This window comes from Athene cunicularia (genome assembly GCF_003259725.1).
Source record: "Athene cunicularia isolate RWA chromosome 19 unlocalized genomic scaffold, athCun1 chr19_part1, whole genome shotgun sequence".
In the NCBI taxonomy this organism is placed as follows: Eukaryota; Metazoa; Chordata; class Aves; order Strigiformes; family Strigidae; genus Athene; species Athene cunicularia.
Window position 1 is genome coordinate 8,837,592 of NW_020799124.1, and position 24,887 is coordinate 8,862,478.

Here is a 24,887-nt window from a genome sequence, read left to right on the forward strand (position 1 = left end):
GAGACCAAGAGCAGGGTGTAGATCTTGAAAGAGAGAGGCAGAAGGCAAAATAAATCAACTGAACTGCAGTGGCAGGCATGCTCAGCAGCAGTGAAACACAGCCTCCTCATTACTCAGGGTTCACCTGAGAGCCTGAAGATCTGCCATTTCTTCTGACTACTAACAAAATCCACCTGAAACTCCCTCACTAAATGAGTAGTGTTTTGATCAAATATGGCTTACATAGTTTGGGTGAGTTCATAGTGAGATTCCCTCTAGCAGTGCTGTTAATAAAGAATCAGACACCCGTGTCCTTGTAGGACTCAACTGTTGCAGGCAGTTGTCTGTCTGCTGGATACCAATAAATGTTGTATTGATTTTATAATCCGCATGTGGAACGTAGAAGGCACTTAACAGCTGCAGCCTCATGTGTGCAGTGGCTCCCTTGTTCTGTGTTTTGCAGTTAAGAGTTGAAGGTCAGACTCAGATATTTTTTTTCTCTGAACTCCCCTAGTTTCCAATCTTGCAACGCAATCACCCAAATCACCAAATATATGTTAGTGTTTAAAAGCTAAGTGGAAGGAAGTGTGTATGTATGGTTATTTTTCATGTCTCTTTAAATATAGATAACTTTTATTATGGTAAAAAGGCTTAAGATTGACTTACAAAGAGGTTATGCAAATGCAGTTTTAGGGTGGCAGCTGTAATTTGCATGAGGTTTTACTACCTGCCAAGCACTGAGATCAATTACTATTAAACAGTGCTGCCTATTCATTCACAAATAAGAATAGGCATTGCTGCAGTATTTCATTAGATGGGATAGTTTTTATTCCTAGATAACTGTAACTTTTCCAGGACCTTTGTGATAACCTGCAGAGTTTAAATAATTCCTGTTTAATACCTTGGAGTATAACTCCATGCTTCACTCTTGATGTAGTCTGTAAGAAATTTCACCAGTTCAGTGCAAGACACCCAAACAGCTCAAGTACTTTTCCATCTTTGACAGGTCCCACTATGTAGACACGGTTGCTGAAGCACAGAACAGTTAAGAGAAATACCCCAAGTCCCACTACTCATGTTGTGTATCAGATAAAGGTCTTCTAACTGCTCTTCCTGTGCCCTAATGCCTAGACAGCCTTTCAGACTCAGAAGAGCTGAGTGGAGGTAGCTAGCAGCAGAATGTGAAATCCAGTTAACCCTTCTCAGGCTGCATCATAGCTCCAGCTCTTTGTATTATTAATTCTGGTTATATCTTTGCCCTTTAGAATTAAATAATTGCAAGAAGTGCCAGTGAGTCTGCACTTCATCTGTGCACACGCATGCATGAACCTGTCTTCCCTGCTCGCAGTTTACATCCATCCTTCACACAAACAGCCGTCTCCCTCCACTCCCTCATGTACTCTTTTGCTTCAGGAAAACCGAGTACAGGTAGTTATTGTTTCTTTTAAGTCTGTGCCTTGGTACTTTTTCTTTCCTTCCTCCAAGTCTGTTGTTTGCTTCCTATCCGAGCACAGCATTGCTCCCTCTTCCATCCCTGCATTGCTTCTAGCCCTGGCTGTGATGAGAAATGGGCACCGACAGCAGGTTTTGCTCTCTCTACATGTGCCAGGAAATTGCTGTTATGGACACACATTGTTCTTGCTGCTCCTGTGCTGTTGTCTCTCCTGTTAGCTTCCTGCTTTATTAAATTCCTTCTCATCTCCCCTGTGCAACCACCCATCAGGTCTAGGGTTTGAAACCTGTCTGTATCTGGTGGTCACCAGCAACATCAACATGTGAGGATGGTGCTTTAAAGTGCTAGAGAAGAGCTCTCCTCTACCAGCACCTTTTGATGAGCTAAAAACTACTCCCTGTACTCCACTGGTGTGGTTCCCACCTGCACTGACCTTGTTGGCTGTGCTGTGGCTTCAGTTTTGCCCAAGGGACACAACCCCCAGCCAGGCAGCGTCAGGACAGGATCCCACAGTCTGGCAACCAGGCTGGGTGAGAGCGGGGACCCTGGTCACCCGCCTGTGTGCTGAGGGTCATGCAAAAGCTCTCCCCATCTGTCCATCCCTACTTACACAGACAGCAGCGTTATCTGAGCTGCTGGGTCTCTGACAACCTCCTCTTGGGAGAGAGACCCTGTGACCCAAGGCTGTGTCGGTTTGCGGTGCCCAGGTGTGTGGGTTCACCCGGCCGCAGTGTCCCAACAGGCATCTTCTCTTTTCTCTGTCTCCTTGTGAAAAAGAGGTCTGTGTGACCTTGCAATTAACTGTAGGCAAATCTGAGCTGTTCTGGTTTGAAGGGATTTTGTGTTGCTCCTGGTATTACCTGGAAAGATTTTAAAAATCAGCCTATCACTTGTCACACTTCACTTTTCTCCCTTCCCCAACTTTCTTATGTGAGTTGGTTGATAAACCAGATCTAATGAGCTACTTAAACAGCAAGAATGCTAATGACCTTCCTTTAGCAAGTAGTTAGCAGAACAGTGTTAATTATAACTGGTGCAGAGAATCAGGGAAGGCACATCAGCATTTGATTAGGGGCAACTCAAGGAAAACTCTAGTAAATACAGCAATTAAGATACTCCTTTAATGAAAGTTATAACTGGAGGTGTAGCTTTCACAGCCTTCTTGTCCCAGTTGGAGACGGCCTTTTTGTTGATTTGGTTTCAAAGGTGTTTACCCATCCAAGTAAATGTGTATGTATAGAAAGTAGTTCTATGTGTGAAGATTTGCCGTCTGAGAAAGCTGAATTCAGTTATTATGGTTTAAAACTCGTATTTTTGTGTTTTAAAATGCTATGGCTACTTCAGAGTAGATTTGTGGACATGCCTACTCTGGAATAACATTTTTTCCAGGTTAGATTGCTAGATTACAACAGGCCACAGCCTGTTGGTGCTCAAATCCATTGCTGTCTGACTTAAAAGCACAGTAGTGGAATAAAGTGGATCATTGCGATGTGATGCTGCAGGCTGGGTGTTTTGTCCCTGTCTGACCTGCGCAGCCATTCCTCAAATACAGCCCATTATGTGCTTGCTGATGATGACCCAGTACTCTCTCTTCTGCCAAAGCAGGGTGCGTGATGAACATGAGTTCAAAAAGGCAAGCACGTCCTGTAGCAAAAATGTGCAAGGTCCTCTCCCACCATCACTCTCTGTTTTACAGACTATCAGGAGTTATTCCACTGTTGTTGTGGGATTAAGGATGGAACAGAGGTCTCTGTCTGGTTGCCTTTTGCAGCCTGTTACATGTTCTAATATTTATAGTATATATGAGTGTGTATAGGCAGCACCTTCCATCACCTGATGGAGACAGATGAAATGTGATACACATTTATGTTTTCTGTTGTTCTTTCTTTACCAAGTGCCAGCTGTTTGACTGGTGTTCTGTAGCCCTAACGATATCGCTGCTCCTGTAGAGATCTTCCCCTGCATTCATGCTTGTGTATGACCCAGATAGTGGTGGGGAAAATAGGACTTGCCCTTGCAGTCCAACATCTAATGTACATGGGTCAGGGAAATACTGTGAGAAAGAGAGCCCTCATCCCTTCATCCTTATTATCTGTTTCTTCAACCAGTAACTTTAAATGGAGGATTTCTCTGGTCCTGGATGAGCTGAATAACTAAAAGCCTTTTTCCTAGTGCATGGAAAGGCCAAATCTTTGACAAGGCTGTCAGCTGCAAAGAAAGGGGAGAATTATGCACCTGGAGACCAATCCACATAGGATTTATCTTCTCATTGCAACGAGCTAACAAGCTTCCCACTTCTGATGACTCAGCAACAGACAAGATTTAAATCTGCCCTAAAAACCCAAATGACTTCCCATATATAAAACACTCTTTGCCCAGGGTTCACAGCCTGTTCTGGTTTGTTGTTTTGTTGGGTTTTTTTTCCAGAGCTGCTGTGCACCTGTCATTTCCCGTTACTTTGGTTAAAAGTGCAGGTTCTCGGTGGTTTTGATAAACAGACGTTTAAATTATGTAAAAGTGTCTCATTAAAAAAGCCCAGAAATCCAGAGCGGATCGTTGTTTCACTCAAATATTTCAAGCTCTGTCCCATCTGCTTTGTCCCTCTTTCTGTGCACTAAAAATCTCAATAAGTAAGTGGCTTCTTTCTCTGAGCTGCGAAGGACCCAATACAGACACAGAGTTTTCATGGGGCTGTGCACCTTTCAGAATGAGTTCTCCAATTTCTGCAATGTGACTTCCTTCTCCTGGGATATGCTGCGAGGAGAGGTGGGGGACAGGGATGCTGCTAAAGGGTGTGCTCCCAAAGTGTGCTCCCGTGGCACAGACCTTGTTTCTACATGTAAGTGAGCCCTCCCCGATCCCTGCACATTGAAGTACCTCTGCCCTCTGTTCCTCAATTCCACATTCCCCACGGTACAAGGCATCTCCTGCCGGGACAGGAGAAAATCCAGTGGTAATTTAGAAAATCTCTGGGTAGACCAGACCTGGAGAGAAAGGCAGTGACATGAAGAAAATAGACTTCCAACCCTCTCCAGGGCAAATGTTGTCTGGAGGCAAATGTTGCTCTAACACCAAGGGACGTACAAAGTCCATTTGCTAGCACCTTTGATTGAGTCTTCTAATTTACTGCAGCCTTCTGGAGGAAGCACCACTTACTTAATGCAGCCTGGCTGAGAGTACAAGGGCATAACCAGAGGAACCTGCCACAGGGGAGCAGCGCAGGAATCCTGGCTATGGGTATTGCTGGGGCAAACTCAGGTACCACACACTAGTGCAAGGAACTGATACTGTCACTGGCCAGGTATTAAATGTGTTTGTGATCTCAAAAGGACACAGTTAAGATTAACAGGATGTTTTGTTTTTCCCCTCCAACATCTAAACATGCCAAGGTTAAAATTGAAATAACTTTTAGACTACAATTGCTTTTACCTTTCTGCAGTCTTCTAAATTAATATCATAAAATAGTCAGGTTTACTTCTTTTTATAACAAGTTTCTCATGCCATTTAGCACAGTATAAATGCTTGTGCTCCCCACAGGCCCAGCAAATTGTTTACTTTTACTTTATAAAATCCTTTATTTTTGTTTTTAGTTTTCATTTGCATTCATGTTAGATTTTTTTAAGAAATCAAAGAAACCTCTGAATTCAGAGTGCGTGAACTCCAAACCATTGTGGTGACACAGTGGGGTTACAGGGAATACTGTATTAAGGAACTGTACTGAAGAGAAGAGCCAGGGAGAACCTGGCTTGTATCAAATTGGTAATCAGAAAAATCAAATATTTGTGCCAGATGCTGCAGTGGAAATACCGTTTTATGTGGCAAGATTTGTGCCCAAGAGGCAATGTCAGAAATTTAGGAAAGTCAAGCAATTGCAGAGGAATTGAGATGTTCAACTTGGCAATGAGACAGAGTAGATGAAATGATGATTTCAAAGATGTTGTTACCATTACGTTGTGTAATTAGCAAATCAATTTAAGTTAACCACTCATGCTGTTCAGGAGGACAGTAACACAGGAGCAAGCCATCTTTCTAGGGCTTCAGCCCACCTGAGCTTTTATTACATCAATAACCTGTCAGGAGTTCCAAAAAAACACAGCAGCACATGCTCCCCAAGAAAGGAAGTGAAGTTTCCCTTTTTTCCTTCATTGTCTTCTGCCCTCAGATTGAGACACAATCAGAGATTTTGGGTTTTTGGATCAGGTGCAGCTGTACTGTTCATTCCCCAGCAAGTGGGCATTTTCTCTTCCTGGACTCTATCCAGTTGGCTGCCACCAGCTGAATACATGCCATTTGTATTCTGCTGTAAAAATGCCATCAGCTGAAGTTTATTTAGGGAAGTCATTCCTCTTGGTCTGAGATCTGTGTTACACATTAAGGGAAAAGAAGATTTGAACTTTCCTAGTTAGGATGTGTTATCAAAGACTTCTGATTAGACTGCAAAGAAGCAGCAGACTTCCTTTATTGAATTTTCCACACACCCCCATTTTGGGCAAATGTTTTGGAAGTTTTTTGCCACCTATCAATTGACAGAGCAAAGGAAGAATTCCCACATGAGACTCTATGCTGAAGAACTGGCACCGACTGTGCATGCAACCCCTACTTTTTGTTACTCATGATAGAGAGGAGACCCCAAATATGATGCTAGATTGTGTCTTGCCAGATCACAGTTAGACAGCTCAGGATGCTGTTGTGAGGAGTCTGGAAAGCTGACCACTTGGCAAACAGTATGTAATTCTTGGAACCCAAGTCTGTAATTATGATGTCCTGTGTCCTCTTGAGAGGAGATGCCAAAGTTCCAGGCTTGGCAGGTGGCTTATAACTGAGTGAAACAAAACAACAAGGAATAGTGACTGTGAAGTTAAGAGCAACAACATCTACGTGGGCCCTGATAAAGTTCTAGAGTTAAGAGATGCAGATAGAGCCGAGGGGTTTATACGAAACCTATATGAGAGAGCTCAGCTGGCTTGGTAGGAGGAATTACACCTTGGATGAGAGGAAACACTGCTTTTTCTAAAATGTGCACTTACAAATATGTTGGGTTAAAAATGAAGAAGATAGCAGATTCAATATTAACATGATTCGCTGGTATACAGGATCAACACGATGCCTTAGAAGGGAAGGTGTCGGGCAAGCTGCATGGAGAGGTTTTTTTTTTGCTGGAGACTTTATGTCTTCAAAGCTGGTTTTATCCTAGAATGTCGTGTCATCCATAAGAGAAAGCAATTGGGAGCCCATGCCTGGCTTTTCATCCTCTACTGCGGATTTATCATGTCAATTTGTCAAGTGATTTATTGTCTGGTCCTTTTGAAGGATAATTGTATCCATTCCCCAAAATGAAAAGTGGTTTAGAATTTCTAAATTTCTATTTTAGAGTAGCCTTAATTCTAGCTATTGCACACAGAGGAGCTGATTCAATGCCAAATTTTGATTCATAATGAAGAGTAGGGGAAATGTTGGGAATTAAGGTGTCTGAATACAAGAGGGAATAAATTACCAGCTGATGTCCCTGGGTGCAGTGCATGTTCTGCTAATTTCCTGTGGGTGCATGCTTTTCACATTCAAGTCTCATTGCTATTTTTTAATAAGTCTCTCTGACTAATAGCCACTGTTATTTTTGCCTTCAATCTAAGGACATTTTTAGCCATAATTTCTCACATGAGACTTGTTCATAACACTCTTGTTTTAACTTGTGTGTGTTACACACTGTGAATAAAGTTCTCTTTGAGAGGACAGGAACACTTCCTTAGCTCTATCCCAAGCACTGAATTTTCCTCCTTGTCCTTTCCACGGCAGGGAATGAAACAGTGGAGTCTGGCTAAAAACCTTCGGTTCTTTCTGCGGATACATTCTTCCAGTGTTTACTTACTTCTGTCTACTTGAGAATGGTCCATCCTAAAAGGCAGCCCTCTCCTCTTTTGTGTGCAGTGGTTTCACCTCCAGCATCAGGCTGGCCACTCCTCCTTTCCTTCGCTCTAGCAGGAGCCAGGCGGAGCTGTCAGATGAATATTAAGGCACTGAGCCCACCAGTGCTCCAGACTCTCCCTGCTGAAGCACATTCTGCAACCTGATCACTTGAGTCCCCACAACTGTCATCCTTCTGTGACTTTCTGTTGTGCTTGGCCTCTGCTGAGGCATCTCTTCACACACGTTTACCTTCCAGGTCCCTACAGCTGCCTTGGCTGCAGGGCTGCAAACTGGAGATTTCTCCTGTGTGTGGCATTTCCTCACTTGATTGTCAAAATTTAAGCCTTTAATGTCAGATTTTGCTTGTAGTTTGTGTCTGACACCACCTTTTAGCAGTAATGTAGCAGTTTAGAAGTTGCTGCACAAGCTTTGGCTATTTCTGGAACCAATTTGCGTGTGTGCACAGCAGTAGGATTTTATGTTGCAAATTCCCTGCAGCCTTTTGGTATAATCTAGTATTTCTGCCTCAACAAAATGCCACAGATGAAAACAGAGCTGGACATTTAAATACCCAATGCCTTGAGACTCACTCCTACTGCTGCTACTGCTCTGCTGGATTTATGGAGAGTAAAGTTTATTGCTGGACAGTAAATATTAAAATGTGATTGTTTTAGCTACAGACAGTCATTAAATATCACTGTGTTTTAGCAAAAGCTTTTCATAATGAACTAAATACTGCCATTGCACGTCACTGCTCCTTCGTGTAAGCACAAACCTGCGTTCGCGTTGGCAGTCGGAGGATGCAGGTTGCCTCAGTCCATAAACTCGGTGGTGGGTGGTTCTTCCGTGTGAGCGCAGCCCCTATGCAACAGACCTTGTCTGAGCCTGGGGGGCAGAGTCACATCTTGCACACATTTAAACTTCAAATTGCAGCAAGCTTAGGTTAGAAGAGGAAATGAGGCCCGTACCTCTGACATGAGGATAAAAAGCCCATGTTTGAGTTCTGTTTCTGAAAATCAGATGGGATTCTGGTTTCTTGTTCTGTGAGAAACATTTCCCCCTTCCCACTCAATACACAGAAATGGAATCTAATGCCTCTTTTTTTCTGGAAGGGAGGTAAGGTGTAGGAGTAAGCAGGACTTGATAGAAGTTGCAGAAGATTGATCCGTCCCTCAGCCACTGAGCAATGCCGGCGTGGTCCTGCCAGCACCCCAGGACGCTTGGTCAGTACAGCAGGGTTAGACACCCACGCTGCAGTCACTGAAGCAGCCAGGGGGAAGATGGAGTGAGCTGTGGGAACAATCAGGCCAGGAGAGCGACAGGGAGAGCAGCACCACTGCCAAGCTGCTCACAGCGTAAGTTGCCCAGGCTGCAGAGTGACATGTGGAAGGCTGAAGCATGCAAGGGACATTCAGCTTTTAGTGAACACGCTGTTCCATTTTAAACCTCATGCACATGTTCAGCGGGCGGTTGTTTTAGGGAATCATGTTCTCTTCACCATCATCATGTCTCTCATCTAAGTAACTACTTTTTTTGCCCATCTCTCCTAGATCTCAGACCTGATACGACAAAGCACAAAGGAGTCCCCAGTCTGGGAGTTTCTCAGCTTGGGGTATGCACTCATGCTCTGCCCGTTTGTCGTTGTCCTAGGAGGGATGTTTTTCCTGGCCACAGCCCTCTTCTTCCTAAGTGACCGAGCCAAAGCTGAACAACAGTGAGTAACCTGGCAATTGCAAACGGGGAGGTACCACAGCCTGTTTTCCCTCTTGAATGTTATGCTTGTACTCTTTCCCTGGCCTTGGTCCTTCCAGATAAAGGATGTGGGGTTGTGTGTTCAGAACCTTGGCTCAGCAGAGTGCATGAGGCTGCACAAAGCACAGGGGCTTGTGTCATGCTGGCTGGGCATTCTTTACCTGCTTCTGCTCTGGTGGATCTCAGTGGTTGGCCATGTGGCCTGGAGGGGAGCACAGGATTTGAGGTCACAGGCCCCTTTTACCCTTGAGTGAGCATGCCACAGCCCAGGCCATCTGTGGAGAGGAGTTGCTGTGTGCTGGAACTGGTGGACTGCTAGGTGAAGAGCAAGAGATACTTTACAGAGCTTGGTGGTCAACATTGAGCCCACAGTCCCAACTCAGACCCCTGTGCCCTGCCCACTACCTCCAATACACAGGAACATCAGGCAAGAAGGAAGAAAGCTGTGTGTGGGGACATGTGTGCTCAAGGGTCACTGTAATAAAGATAGTCTTTCCCAGTCCCTTATTACAGCTTGTAAAAAAAAAGCTACTGTTTTTCAGTAAAGAAACCGATTCGGACCACCTCACGGTTGGCAACTACAGTAATTCAGAAGACGCTTCCACATGACATACAAACTTCTGGGGTTAGTCTCTTTCTCCTAATTGTCAAAAAATAAGAGTATCTATGTATAATGTCATGCTGAATATGTTGATAGGTGACTAGTCTGGTGTTGACTATAAGTTGACTTTGTCTTTGTCCCACTGGGAGAGCGGGAGACACACAGACATACAGCGCAGACGTTAGCAGCCTGTCATAATTCCGCAGACAGAGAGCAGAGCATACCTTGCTGTGCCTTAAGGAGAAGGGCCCTGGCATATCACTGTCACTAGACATAGTACAACTAGGATGAAAATAAGGTGTTTGGAGGTTGACATAAGTGCGTGAACAGTTTGGGTGATACTTTCTGGCTCACTATCGTATCAGATGGATGCAAGAGATCTGGAAGCAGTGCCACAGATGGTGCTGTGGCCCTGCAAGCAGTTCCACCTTCCTTTTACTAACATGCACAGATACCAGAGAAATGAAAGGTTTTCTGCCTCCTGGTGCCTTTAGATATATACATTCCCCCTATAATGAGCTGTTTAAACATTGTGGAAAAAAACCAAGACCTCATCATGTATCTTTTAAGAAGGGTAAGTCCTGCACAGCTGAACTTCAGTATGGCTTTGGAGATGTGACATGACTGATGTGTGCCTGGTTTGCTATCTCTGTGTAAGGGCTTTAAATTGTAAGAAGTGAAATTGGAGATTAGATGTTAGAAATTCCTAAGAGAAAAAAAAAGATGTAAATGCCACAGGGGATTATTTGGGGCTGTCCTGTGTTTCTGAAGGCCTTCATGGCTTGGTCTTGAGGCAGGAAGGTGGGAAGTGCTCTCTGGCTGCCTTCCAGTCCTGTTTCTGTAATTGTGCACATAAGGTGTGCATGCAAGTCTAAGTAGTGATCACCTGGGGACATGGCAAGATGAACATCAGTTTCGAGGTGCTCAGGGTGGCTTTTTTTTTTTTTTTTTCTGCAAGGAGCCAAAAGTTCTATTTGGTGTCAGGGTAGTGATAGAGTGCAGCAGATGAAATCCTCCTTGTGCAGCTGTAGTGATGGACTTCACTCACAACCCCACCTGTTTCTAAGCAAACTTCAGTGTTTGCCTTCACTGTATTCAGAAGGGAGAGTGCTCATTACAATTAGGGTGGAGATATGTGTCCCTTTGCACCATGTGTGCTGCCAGCATGGCATGACAGCGTCTCGGGTGGTGAAGGAGGATTTCAGTATTTGGGTACTGATGTGGGTCACTCCCATCTTTATCAGCATGTCTAACCCCACCTGGACCTTTATGGGCAATGCACTGTGGTATCCAGCCAGTACCCCAGCTCCAGTGGAGTTCCCTAGCAAGAGGCTTTCTCAGGAGGCACTGCAGGTCACAGGCTGGTCGCTAACTGCTTGACTCTGCTTCGGTGCCAGCACTGGTGTGTTTTACAGGGCACCAAAAACCAGCTTTGCAGTAGTTTTACTATGGGAGGGAGATCACATCCCACAGCTCTGCTTTCTCCTGCATAAAAGTGTTTATTTCTATCTGTTGCTGTCTAGCCTGAGGAGATTTGGTTGTACTCTATTCACTTCCAAAGCATACCAGCTTCCCAGCTAGTCACTGGTCCACTTTCTAAAGAAACGTATTCAGGCTTCAGACATGTTTTTGTTGCTCTCTCTTTCAGCATCCTTCCCTTTTCTGGTCTGTCTGATTCACATTTCTGTATGAATTTTCTATTATTCAGCTACAGATCTTTGGTGTTATAAACTGGCTCAGATACAGAGGGAGACCGGTTCTCATAAATGGTGGTTAACAAAATAATTTCTCTCAGATGACTCCTAGTGCACTGTTTCTGGCATATGCCCACTCCCATGTTAAAAATACCCTGGCATCCTCCAGTCAGATTCCTGGATAGTGCAGCTTCATTCAAGTTTGACACATTACTGAACAGTAAGACAGTATCTTTAATAAGGTTGGCAACTGCAGAGTAAGGCTTCTCTCCCTGCCATGTGCAGTGGTGTCTGTGCTGTCGATTGGATCCCATCTGCCGTTGCTGACAGGTTCGGTGGTCTCCTTGGAAGAATTTATGGGGGAGGATTTGTTTGTTATTAGCTGCACGCTTGCCTGTGAGAGAAAAGACAATGGAGCATTTTCCTATTAGCAGCTTAAAACTCCATGCTGTCTCCAGATCCAAGCGTCCAGCTCCCACCTGGCTGACAGGCCATCTGCGCTTGGCACCGCGCACCTTTGGCGGGGAGAGCTTTCTGCCCGGCCAGTCCTCCCTTGTAGCCTACCTATTACTTGCTGGGTACAGGAGAATTTCTTTCTCAAGATGCCTTGTTTTCCCTCTGCAGCCAGTCCTGCTGCTCAGACCACAGGACTTGGAAATGTGCTTTGCCAAAAGAAATCAATTAACCTGCAGGAATCACAAACGCTGGTGTCACACGCCAGAGATTAAACCCATTCATCACCAGGAGGGTCAGGGCACACAGGGCACATGTCACAGACCTTTCTAATGAACTGATAGGGAAGCAAAGAAGTGTAACACTGCTCTCTGCAGCTCTGCCTATGGAAATTAAGCTTTCCCTGCTTTAATTTCTATGCTTCTGTGAAAAGCAGTTCAGGGTTTTATTGCCAGGATTTTTTTGTTTGTTTGTTCCTTTGTGTAATGGTCTCTGGGCTTTTGCTTAGACATAATTCCAGGCAGGACAGAGTATCAGGATAGCAACCTCTCTTTCCTGTAAAGCTTCCACCAGTTTCCACCACACTTCCTTTCAAAAACAGAATTTCCAGTGCCTCATGACTTTTTTTTTACACTACTTTTATCATTGTCACAATTCCTGGCATATTTTGTAGATTACTTTTTTAGCACAGGAATTCCAGTCAATAAGGCTTCCCCTCTCACAAAAACACTCATGAAAAAAATTTCTTTATACAGCAATTCTTCTTTTTTAAAAATCAGGATTATTTTATAACTATTTTCATACTGCTTCAGAAGTCTGACAGCTTTAAGAGGCTTTTAGTAAATTTAGGACTAGAAGAGAACACGATATAGTACATCACTGTAATATAATCCAATCTTTTTGGGCACAATTTTTATGACACAAATTTAATCCCACCCTTCCAAAGTGATAAGAGAGAGAAAATGGTTAAGAATGGTTTCTGTAAGAGCTCTTATGCACTAGTAATAATAAATACTTCAGTTCTTTTTTAAACCACTGAACTACAATTCCTGCTGTGATTTCTCTTGACTATACTGGTGTTCCTTCACTGTTCTGTACAACTGCAGTGGAGGGTTAAGGCAGTCATATTTTATTCCCAAACATGACTCCACTCTGTACTGTATTTCTCTTACCTGCTTAATGAAAATTTGTGAGACCCAAGCTATACTTTGTGATCCCCTGGAAGACAATACATACATGTACAGTCTTGCCATGGGAGAGCCCTACAGAAGCGGATCAGAAATCTGATGACCTTTTATTGCCTAGCTCCATCACTGATACCTGTGCAGCCTTGGCAGATATCAGCCAGAAGGCAACTTTCAGAGATCAAGAGTACTTCAGATACCTCACGGGTTGGAAACAAAAGCTCAGCACTGCTGAGGATTGTGTCTGTGGTCTGCCTATGTCCTCTTTCTCGCTCATAATGCAGGTAACTTGAAAAAACAAAGCTTCACCCTAGAGCTGCAGAAGCGCCTACATTGGTGCTTACTAGAAGCAATGGCTTCACCAGTAATTGGAAAGAATGTGCTCGTCCTATTAGGAAAAGGGAAAAAAGTCCTTTCCCCAAGCTCTGACAACTTTTGGGTGCCAGGGCATATAAATCACTGTAATGTAATTAGTGTGTAGTGTTCTTTTCTGAGCAGTCAGCGTGAGCGTTGAGCATCTGGAGCTTTGCTGAGCAATGATCCTCTGTCTCCGCACGGGCACAGACCTGTAGGGTCTGATGCTCTGCAGCAGGCGCCAGGTGATCTGCAGTCCTGTCTCCAGCAGGACCACTCCCAGTTGTTGGTGAGGGAAAACCCAAATTTACCTAGATTTTTCCTGAGAAACACCACTCTCTGCAGGTGTAGGGCAGTCTACCACTCAAAGGATTTTTTTTTTTTAAATATATTTTTTCTTTAATCCCTGTTTTTATACCTGGAAGCACTCGAGGTTTGCTTTTTTGGGGTTTTTTTTCCTCCCATATTCTTCCAGAGGTACAGAAAGATGTTCTGGGTTGATATCCAAGTTTTATAATTGTTCAGTCCCTCTGCATCCTGCATGATATATGCTGGATATTTTCGCCAAAGATACAGCAATGCAGATCAGGCAGCAGGATGCAACTGCAGTGTGTATCCCTGGTGCAGACTGAACAGGGATAAATAGCTGCACTGATGCAGCTGGTCAGGACAAAATAGTTTAAGCATTTAACTAGCTACCACACAGCACTTCAGAGAGACCTGCGAGCCTAAATGGTTCGCCCATTTGTTTACATGACAAGAAGCAAGTTGTAGTAGGTTTTTCTTCTCTCCTAAAATTAAAATTAAACATTTAATAAGAAAAAAAATTACTTTTAACACCTTTGATCAGGTGTGGAAATTCTTGCTGAGTAGCAGTGCTGATTAACATTTCATTTAAAAAAAAGGTGGTCACAAACACTAGAAAGAAAATACTCATTACAGATGGTGCAAGCCACAAAAAGAACAAGCCCTAGTCCATACACCTTTTCTGCTGTCTTAAACATGGTACATCTGCAAATTACATTACAGGGAAAATGAGAATAATCCATTTTCAGACTCTGTCTTCTGCCTCACATCAGGCTTATTTTTAGCCTTTTCTAGAACTAGATATAAAATGATCTCCCAGTTCTCCTATTGCAGCAATTTGAAAGTGTCTGACCTTGTTTTGGCTTTGCAGATTCTATTATGTGGGACAGGGGAAGGACTCGCAGAGTTGTCAACCATCTTTTTCTCTGATTTTTCTGTGGCAGCACTTAGAGACAGAAAGGACCCATCAGGTGACCTCATGTTGTTGCCAGTAAAGGATAGAGTTCCCTCGTAATAGTGTCACAGGTATTAAACTGGCATGCTAGACTCATACGGAGCATGTTCCATTCTGGTAGTTTGCATTATTAAAAACAGTATCTCTCCAGTGAAATATTTTAAGATGTATTGCAGGGGTGTTTTTAAAGAGGCTAGACACTTACTTTAGAGAGACATCTCAGTGCTGCATTGAAGCAGAGTTTGGATTTGAGGATTTCAGGGCCAGCAAGTGGATTTTAACAACTCGCATAAATGGATATTAGAGAAACAGTTAACTCACTGATGATATTCAGCTATTTAGGGGAAATAATATGATTGCTTTTTTTTTACTTTACAAAACAATAATTAAACATTTCCTACAGTGATATAAACTCACAATGGCCTTTGAAGGTATGTGAATTTATAGCAAAAAGCCCAGATTAAGACACACAGGATCTGTGATGATGGAAGAAGAGAGGCAAGGAGTGTGTTTTGAATATCTGAGAGTGGTGTGATAAAGACACATAGATGGCAGTTGGAATAAGATTAGACTGTTAGACCATTTATATGGAATCAAAGAGTTTAAGACTATGAAGGGAGGAGGTGTTTAAAATGTAAATAGTTTTATTATTAGTGGAAAAAGCCTGCTTGCAGAGCTGTTGTTTTTTTTTTTCTCTCCCCTGTTTACCAGCCATGTTTGTAACTCCATAAATGGAGCTAGCAGATATTAAAAATGTAATGGCTTGGGACTGTCTGAATTCTAAATGCTGGTTTGTTTCTTCAGTTGGGAGCTGCTATCAGCAGATGGAAAATATGGTGTCATAGAAAAAAATAATTTGTTCTTTTGCTTTTGTCAACCTGTGGATTTCCTGCAGGTTAGGTAGGAAGATGTCAAAGGTCAGTTTGGTTCCTCACAGACATTTTGAGCTCAATTGTGGTCCTTCCACAAAATGCTCGTGGCATTTGAAATATGCTGTTCAAGTTAATTGCTGGCAGCAGGAGCTTTGCTTAAGTACAGGCAGAAGGATTGAGCCAGATGGTGTTGGCATAGGTCTTGCTAACTGCAAGCTGTGGAAGAAGCTGCAGGCAGAACTTCATGGTTCTCCAAGCCCATCAGTTCCTCCCATATACTGACCTTCTGAGGTTAATCTGCTGTGCCACATAGAAAGGAAAACATTACTCCTAGGCTGTTCCTACTACTTAAGTGCTGTTCTACAGCAAGAGTGGAATTTCTTCATGTGCCTGAAGTTATAGGAAGGCAAAACTTACTTGTCCAAGAAGAGCAGCAGATCAAGAACTACTTGGAGTCCTACTGTTGTCTTGGCTACTGACTCTGCTGCGACCTTCAGGAAGTCAGATGCCGTCCCTAAAATGTTCATCAGCTGTAAAACAAGATTGAAAGCACTTGCCCACAAGGTACAAGGGCCACCTAAATCATATGCTTACCGTGGATTCGATATGTCAATTTGCATTGTTATTGCAAAGGCAATTCTTGGCATGGAGGATCATGCAGGAGGATATTTTAAACTCTTGCTAACACAGTTTGTTTGCTAAGGCTGCCCTGGCACAGGTAGGAAATCTGATCAGATTCTGTGCAGGTGACTGGAGCACTGAACAGAAGGCAGCCTTCAAGCCAGAAACCCTTTCTGACACAAGGAAATACAAACAGTCATGAAAAATTCAGCCCTGCTAGTCTGTTTCCTGAAGCCTGTCAGGTCACAGAACATTTTACAAAGGTATTTACTTTTATCAACAGTAGATGACCTCTTCATGTGGAGAAATCTGCAAGGCACATTTTCAGCGAGTTGTGACTGTAGGTGTGTTAGAGTAATTTACTGGTGGTTGGGTCCTTGGCCTGAATGGCATCTCTTAGTGAAACAGGGACAGAACTGTTGGAGTGTTACTTCCAGTGCTCCAATAAGGAGTGTGGTCGTTCCTAAAGTTGCTGCTATGTGCCAGACAGCACTACCAGGTGCCAGGCAGGGCTTGCCCAGACTGTTATATTGGAGCAAAACAGGATGGTTCCCCATACCTGGTAACTTAGAGGTTGGTGAAAAGAGCTGTATGATGAGGTGGCTGTTTTGGAGGATAAGAATTATGTTTCTAACCAAGTGGCATCAGGAAGTTCTACAGGATTTTCCATTTAAAGATTTAATTAGATCATACCTGCTTTGTATGTCATTTTTATCCCCTTTCCCATTCAGTCATGCCAAGAAAAAAGCAAGACCCTCCACTTCCTCTTTTCTCCCTTATTTCAGTGGATGTAAGGGTATGATGTTACCCACATCTTCCATGGCCCTAAAAACCCCACCACCTTAATTCTGAGCCCATCCATATCTGGCAGAATTATACATACAGGGACAGCCTCAGGCACAAAGTCGAGAGACCTTCAGAGACCCACATCTCCTCAAACTTCAGGAGCCCACGTGAGCGTACCACCACAAAGCAGTAAGGCAGCCTTATCTCTGCAGTTTGTTTCCATCCAAGTGCTCCAGACCCTAATGAGTGCTGTTAACCACTGGTCTTCACATCTGTTCTGTTGCAGCTGCCTGAAAAAATGGAAGAAAACATTATTGATTTTTTTTTTCTTTAATGCCAGTTTTCTCCTCTGTAAAGACATGTGAAAGAGGAAAAATAGAAGCTGACCTGTGTTTCTCCCTCTGGAGGCAAATATGCTCAGCACCTAGATTAAATGAACAGATGGAAAATACTAACAGAGTCTGCAGAACTTTAAAGGGCTGTACTGAATATAGAGAAAATATGTATTTGCTGTATATGATTCTCATACTGCATTTGCTAAACCCACTGACTTGCAGGAAGAAAAGGCGAGTGCAGCTGGTGGAGCACCTGTCATCACCAGCTCGAAGCTCCTGTCGGGCTGCCTCCACGGGAGCTGCTGCTTGCTGCAGACTGAGCCACCATTTCTGTCTCCAGAGCGAAGGGCTGCCAGGAGGGCTGCAACAACCAAGTCCTGTTTGAGCCTTGGTTGGGAGTGATTCAGATTTACACAAGCCCCAGGCTTCCTCACTGGGTAGAAATGAGTGAGCGCAAGCAGGCAGCAGAGCTAAATTAAGCAATGGTTTCCCACTCCAATGCAAGCTACTCCTATGCCTGATTCTTTGTTAAATTTTGTTAGCATTCTGCTTGGCATCTTTTTTTTTTTTTTTTTGCAAACTGACCTCAGCTTCATCAAACAGGCCCTGTTCCTGGGAGGCTGGGCGAACCTGTCATGATGCATCAGGAAGCTCAGTGCATAGACTATTTTTAGCTGTGCTAGTCCTGTCCCTGTACCACTCACTGGGATCTTTCTAGGTTGATATATTATTATTGCTCACCTTTCATGCATCTTCACTTTCAGGCCTTGTTTTCAGCTGCAGCATACTAGGAGCCATTTAAATCAAAGCACTGAGTTTCTGCAGTAATGCATGTTAATTGTGAGTATCTTGCCCAAAAGTGTTACTGACCTGACAGTTCGGTTAAAACAGGACATGCTCTCTGGAAGCAATCCTTGCTTTAGCTGTTCTTACACCCTGCTCAGAAAGGAATAGGTTGTACTAAGGTTTAATGTTCTGCAGCCATTTTCTAAGGTAGAGATGGAGGCACAGGTGCACCTAGCAGTTTGTTCAGCATCCTGGGAGAACTCCCTTGTAGAGCAGGGGGCCAAAGCCATCTCCTTCCAACTGCAGGTGAAAACAGCAACTACACTTAGTTACTGGAGTACAGTAATGGTGAACATACATAGTTACATTCTGCACTGCTTGGTTAAAACCTCTGTAATGAAGGGCATAAAAGGTACACACTTGAACTGGAGTCTCCAGCCTGCTGGTTTTGGTCTTTGTAAACTGTCTGGCAAAAAGGTGGTGTGTTATTGGGACCAGTATGTTACACTCACAAGTGTGGTCGAGAGCCAGGCTGATAAAGAACTCTGCAGTAGGTAAGACAGCTGGGTTTGGCTTCTACAGGGAGTAAAACGAAGAGAAAGCAGAGTAGTCATGGACTTCTTTGTTTTGTCTTAGGGGCAGAAATCTTTGCATGAATTCAGTGCCCGCATGCGTGGCCCTATTGGCATCATGCATTACTAGATGAAACTTGGTGCATTTAATGGAGTTGGACTGATTCAAAGTCCTCAAGGAAAATGGGACAAAATCCCAGTGAAAGGCAGCTATAAATTCCTGTGTGGTAAATACCGGTGAGACAAAGCAGTAGGGTCTGTGTAGAGTATGAATGAGGTGTGGTAAGGTCCGAGAGGCGGTTGGTTGTGTTTTTAAGGTGTTCCCTGGTCCTGTGTTACCTGTCTGTATTGCTGGCAGGCAAGCTGCAAAAAGCTTTATATCCTCTTGAAGCTGACTCTGAGGGTGTTGATAGCATGCAGTCAGTGATGGAAAATACGAGTGGGATGGTCTGTAAACTTGTGTCCATTTCCCTCCTTTGTTTACTATAATGTTAATGTGTTTTGGGAATCAGCTTCAGCAAGGATTTATTTAAGGCGATTGATCCCTGCACTAACGAGGGGGAGGATTAAGTGAGCCCAGTATGTGAAACATAGGCTTTCTTGACATTTCTCCCTTTCTGAACCACAGTTGGTAAAATAGGAGGCAGTTATTATGCAGAGAAGACTTTGCCTGTGCCTAAGCCCACTTTACACTCTGCTTTAGTGATCTCTTTCCTCCTTCTAGCTGCAACTACACTTGTCCTCTTGCAAGTGTCAGTGGGACCAGAGTGACAGCATTGCTTCTACCCTAGAATTTTAACTTACCTGAGTTTGTGTGCATTTGGAGATCAGGAAACCCAATGTCAAAGGCTGCCCCAGCTCTCCTACTCGGTAACTATTTTGTCAGTTATCTATCTGCAGGAATACAGTGATAACAATGGCATGAGCTAGCTCATGTGCAAGTAACTTCCTGTGTTCACTTATCAGTGGGTAAAATTCGCTCTTACATCTGAAAGTCATGCAGGTGTGGAGCTACAAATGATAATCCTTAGACTCTGTTCTGCTTGCACAGGCTCAGACAGCAACATTAGATTTGAATGCTGCTGATGAGTTTCAGTAGCTGGATTTGCAGGATGCTGCACCTGGCTGCACTGATAATCATCACTGATACACCAGTGGAAGCTGCAATGCTTCCATGCCAGGAAGAACCCCTTTAACTAGCTGTATTTGAAAAAGAGATTTGTTTTTCATAGATTTAAGGCCATATAGTCTCATTAACTTTTAAGGGTGTCTGTCCATGTAAACATTTCATCACCTAAAATTTCTGATTTCAATGTGTTCACAAAGCCTTTGGGAGCGGTTTACCACCCTACCCCCAGCGTCTGAGGATGTTCAGACAGGGAGGAAGCTGCTGAATGTTGCCATTAGTGAGTGTTATGCTGGTATCCCTTCCTAAAGTACTGCTTCAAACAGGCACCTCATAGCACATTGCACAGCACTTCAGAAACACAGAATTCTCTCCAGTGAAAGGAAGGAGGGAGAAGGATCCTTAAGCACAGGCAGGAGTTGCTGCTAAGTCCAGTGATGTAGCTGGCCCTGTAGCCCCAATACTCTCATCTGCTGAATGAGCTCCTGCTAGTTAAAAAATGAGTTATTTGCAGGCTAGAAGGTCCCCATCGAAGCATTTTATTGTTGGTTGTAAAAGTTAAGTGATGTTAAGTACAGCAGGCCGTAAAATTAGGACGTTATTTCCTAATATGCTTCTCTATTACAAAAGCCAGAGCCTGACTTTTTTAGATAGCAAGAAAACAGGGCTTTTGGAAAGCTGTAGGATATTGAAATATGTGTGTTCTTCAAGTTATGTATGAAACTTAACATGAAACGGTGTTGGCATCATTCACAAAAGGTTTATATAAGCACAGCCTTTCTCTTGGAGTCTTGTGCGTGACAGAGCTGCACATAGTAAAGTGTGTTGTTCTTCTTGACATCCTGTTACTTGCTTCAGCTCGAGCTCGTGAGCAGAGATGACATATTCATGGAGCTCAAACATTCTGTAGTTATATGTCATGGAGAGTCAGGGGGACATCCATCCCATCACTGCTCACAACTTCACCCTAAATTGTTGGAGCAGATGAAGCTGCAGGTGAGAAGGGAGATTCGGGTTTTATTTGTGCTGGCAGAGGGTGGAACAGAGCATTCTTGCATGGGATGTGAGCAAAGACTCTTTCAAAGGTCTCCTAGGGCCCAGATTGTGCTGGGAATTGTACAGCTGTGCTGGCTGTATTACAAACTGTAATCTCCATTATCTGTTGGCTTAGTGACCAGCTAGACTGAAAGGGACAGAGCATTTGGAGAATAATCTCTGCACAGTTCCTGAAATAAAGTAGTGTGTAGCTGACCTGTAAAAGATCCTCGCCACTCATCTGTTACCTTAAATTTGTCTTCTTTTTCTTATGCAGTCTCTAACCAGCTGAGGTGCTGCGAAATTAGATCCATTTTACATAGTATAAATATTTAATAGCTCTAGAGCATGTAGTTTAATATTAAACAGACAGTCTTATAAATACTTCAGAATTATAGATGCTGTCACACTACATGGAAATGGTTTGATAGGATCTAGGAGAAATATTTAGGTTTGACAGGAGAGGAAATGATGGGGTTAGAAGGAGTCAGCCACATTTTTAACTGCTGGAAGAGCCTGTAAAAACAGCCAAAAAAGTTGTGTAGCTTCTGTTCTTGAAAGGCAATTTGGGTAAGTTTCCTCCCCCAAAGGAAACAACAGAGTGGTTCCCACCCTGCTCTCTTCAAGGAACAAAAACATTCACAGTCTTGAGAAAACACTGAAGAGAAAATAGAACAATTTAGGAACCAATGTTTAGTCGGTGGATATCACCAAATCGGAAGCGACAATCTATTCGGTGTGGGATTATCATTATTAGAAAGGCAAGTGGGACTTAACAGGGATTTACATGCTCTTGTGCCTTGTTAGCTTAAGTCCATGTACTACATTCTACTGCCCAAGAGAATCTAAAATTTATTATTAATGGGTTTGCTTTTCTAAAAAAATAATTCACAGCTGACCTGCTGCCACCTGTAAGCTGAGTCTCATTGAAATCAGGCTGTGTCTAAGCCACTGACCACTGTCTACAACACAGTGCTTCAGAGAATGAAGGCTGCAGTGTCTGAAATTTGGGAGACTATTTCAATTCCCTCTTCTGCCCAGGAGCTTCCTATGTGAGCCCTGAAAGTCACTTCTCTCCCCACCAGGTTCTCAAGTCATGTGAGGTCTAATTTCCCATGAAATCTTCTAAATGTATTTTAGGATTAGCCCCTCTAGGCCTCTGTTCCCATCTGTAAAAAAGAGATAAAGCAGAAGTTGAGAGAAATGTGTTAAAATGCAAAGAACAAGTAACCCGCATGACTTGAGGACAACACAAGTACTTATGTAGGAGGTACATTTTATCCCAGAGGAGTCTGAACTGTAAATAATATAAGAAGGAAAGTTGTGTGTGTATTTACAGTTCATCTGTCAGCAATGCAGGTGGGTTCTCTCTGTTAAAGAGAAGATGTTGGCAAGACTAACTTTTTCTGTATATATTTTATATTTTGGAAAAATGTGTAATGAATTACATGTTAAGGGACATGCCTTTCAAACAACATTATGGTACATTCAAACATCTGGAGTGTTAGTGTTCTATGATAGCTTCATAACGTACCACAGTTTACTTCCTACATCTGAAGTGGACTGTAGCATTACACGGTAATAGGTTTTATCCTTCTGATGTTTTCTGATAGTTAAAGCACAGTTGCAATGTTCAGTACAATGTAATGTCCAATGCAGTAAGGTTACCAAGAATGGCAGTTCTACAAAGAAACTTGGACCAGTTCTTGCATCAAAAATATTTCAGCTTATAGCCCTGAAAGGCAGAAAAGGCACAGAGGCTTCTGTGCATCTTGGAGACAAATTGTCTGTGAGGGCGGTGTGAAGTCAAGAGCTGTAGGCTGAACTGGGCCAATTTCTGATGCAGAGATTTCTTGAAAGGTGTCCCCTAACCACTGGTTAGTTTTTATCCTGGAATACATGTCTGAATCCAGCATCATGCCTTTTCAGCAGAAAGAGTGTCCTGGGTCAGGTATGAAGTCTAGTGAAGAGCCACAGATGAGTTTTATAGAATCAGCATTTTCCAAAGGAAAATTTTGTTTCACTGAGAAGTTCTGACCTGGTAGAACCTCGGGCAGTGATGGGTTGTGTGGTCTTCCCTGTAAACCTGCCCAGGTTTTTCACCGATTCAGAAATAAGCTGTGCATTTGCATGTGATGGCAAAACCCTGCTGCAATCCTTTAAGGTATAAAATACTGCTGTTTCAGTTTGTTTGTAATTTTAAGTTAGCACAGCCAAATTGTACGCGAAGACTGTGACTCAGATTTATTCCTCTGTTGGCCACGTACAGCTAGAGTGCATTTGGGTAAAAGCACTCAAATGTGGCAATGTGAAGCCAGGTCCTCAGGTGAGGTGGGGGTTTTCCAGTGTCCTCGCAAGAATCCAGGAGTTCCCACTGAGGTCAGTGAGTGTCCGAGATAGACAGGAAGTCAAGTCCCAAAGGTCTGAGAGGCCGAGGGTGACTGGTCTGTCACGGATCACACTGGGGCCTTGCTGTGCTTCACGCTGTCAAGGGAGCACGGGTGTAACCACAGCCTGGGAAGGCAGGAACATGCTGGGAGAGAGGCGAGGTGATGTGCTGCTGCAGGAGGGCTGTTGCCACGGAAGGCTGAATGGCACGGGACACGTCCTGCAATGACAAGGAGCAGCTCTAAGGGATGAACTTAGTAAAACTATTGCTGCCTTTCCCTGGGTACCCCACAGAGCAGACAGGACGTGTTCCCCTCGCTGCCTGCACGCAGGAGGTGCAGGACAGCACCTTGCCAAGGACAGCTTCTGCCTGGTGACACTGCAGTGTCCCCACCCGACTCCATCCATCACTTGGGAGCAGTTGTCTGGAACAGCAGGAGGCTTTCAGGAGCTGAAAACTGAAAGACAGCTCCTTTTTTCTTAATTTAATTTTTATCATTGGTGACTGTTTACATTTGTGCTGTCAGTCTGAAGGACACCATTCAACAGCCACTGTATAAACAGTCTTGTTACTGGCTTAGGGAAACAATTGCTACGTCTGAATGTCTTTGGGACCTTCCCAAATCCTTGTCAATTAGTGTCAGCAATGGTACTTGGCATGTTCCGGCAATTGTCAGAATTGCTATCAGACACCTCTGTGTGAAAGGGTTATTAATGTTCTATCTCTTTAGAAACTGTTAAGCAACAGGAACCTGGATTTAATAGGCTCGTGTGTTTTTAGGAGCCTGTTTCTTCACTAATTGTAGCTCTCACATGTCACTTTTGTTTTCCCTTCACCAGGGTAAATCAACTTGTGATGCCACCAGCTTCTGTGAAAGTCTGAGATGGTGAGTGACCCAAACCAACAGGTTTCAAGCTAAACATCCACTCCCTGTCAACCCCTTTATTTCCTTAGAAATTGGAAAGAAGTTAACTTTAGACAGCCATGGTCTGCACCTTTGCTACCCTCAACCCAAATTGGAACAAATCAACAACAGGGAAACCAGGGCTCAACTCCAGTGTCCCTTTGTTGTGCTGAGTTGCTTCCAAAAACATGGTGCTCCTTTCTTTGAGCAGATGAGACCATGCAACCCCTCTCGCCTTGACCAGCAGTGGGTGTGATTGTCCGAGGCCAGAATTCTGAACGTATCTTGCGTTCATAAAACCTGCTGCTGCATCGCTCTTGGTCCAACATCTGCTCGCTATCAAGTAACCATTCCTAGCATATTCTAAATTTTCTGCAGAAAAAAGTGTTCTGGCAGTGTATGAACTTGCATGTTGTTGCTAGGACTGTCCCCACTGCAGCCCTTGATCCAGGGTGACAGAGCTGAGGCCTTGGCTGCGAGCCAGAGGGAGAGTCCCACTGCCACTGCCCATTCTTCTCTCTTGTGTTCGTGCTATTCTTATCACTCACCAGTCACAGCACTGCAGCTCAGAGCTGCAACAATTGATAAACATTTCCCACCATTTTACTGTAGCCAAAATTAATTAAAGCAAGTTTTTGAAGAGATTTATTTCCCATAAATTAGATGCACTTGAAAGACTAATGACAAAATCACAACTCAATAACACACTTAAGAGTGGCCTTTTGGGGGAAAAGACTTAATACAATCTCTAGTAGAGCAGATGTGTTACTTCCACAAAGGGGGAGTATATTCTGGTATAGGCTAAGAATATGATAGGCCTGCCTGT

At 43.6% G+C, this 24,887-nt stretch overlaps 1 protein-coding gene across 1 annotated transcript in view; it reads left to right on the top strand.

The window, feature by feature from the left end:
- The window catches only part of LOC113487347 (protein spinster homolog 2), a 144,829-nt gene extending 120,742 nt beyond the window's left edge, over positions 1-24,087 (top strand). The window contains exons 12-13 of the mRNA XM_026861865.1: positions 8,887-9,050; positions 23,997-24,087. Of these exons, the coding sequence (XP_026717666.1) occupies positions 8,887-9,050; positions 23,997-24,039 (207 nt within the window). The 3' untranslated portion in view covers positions 24,040-24,087. The remainder of the gene's footprint in view (positions 1-8,886; positions 9,051-23,996) is intronic.
- The last annotated feature ends 800 nt before the right edge of the window (positions 24,088-24,887 follow it).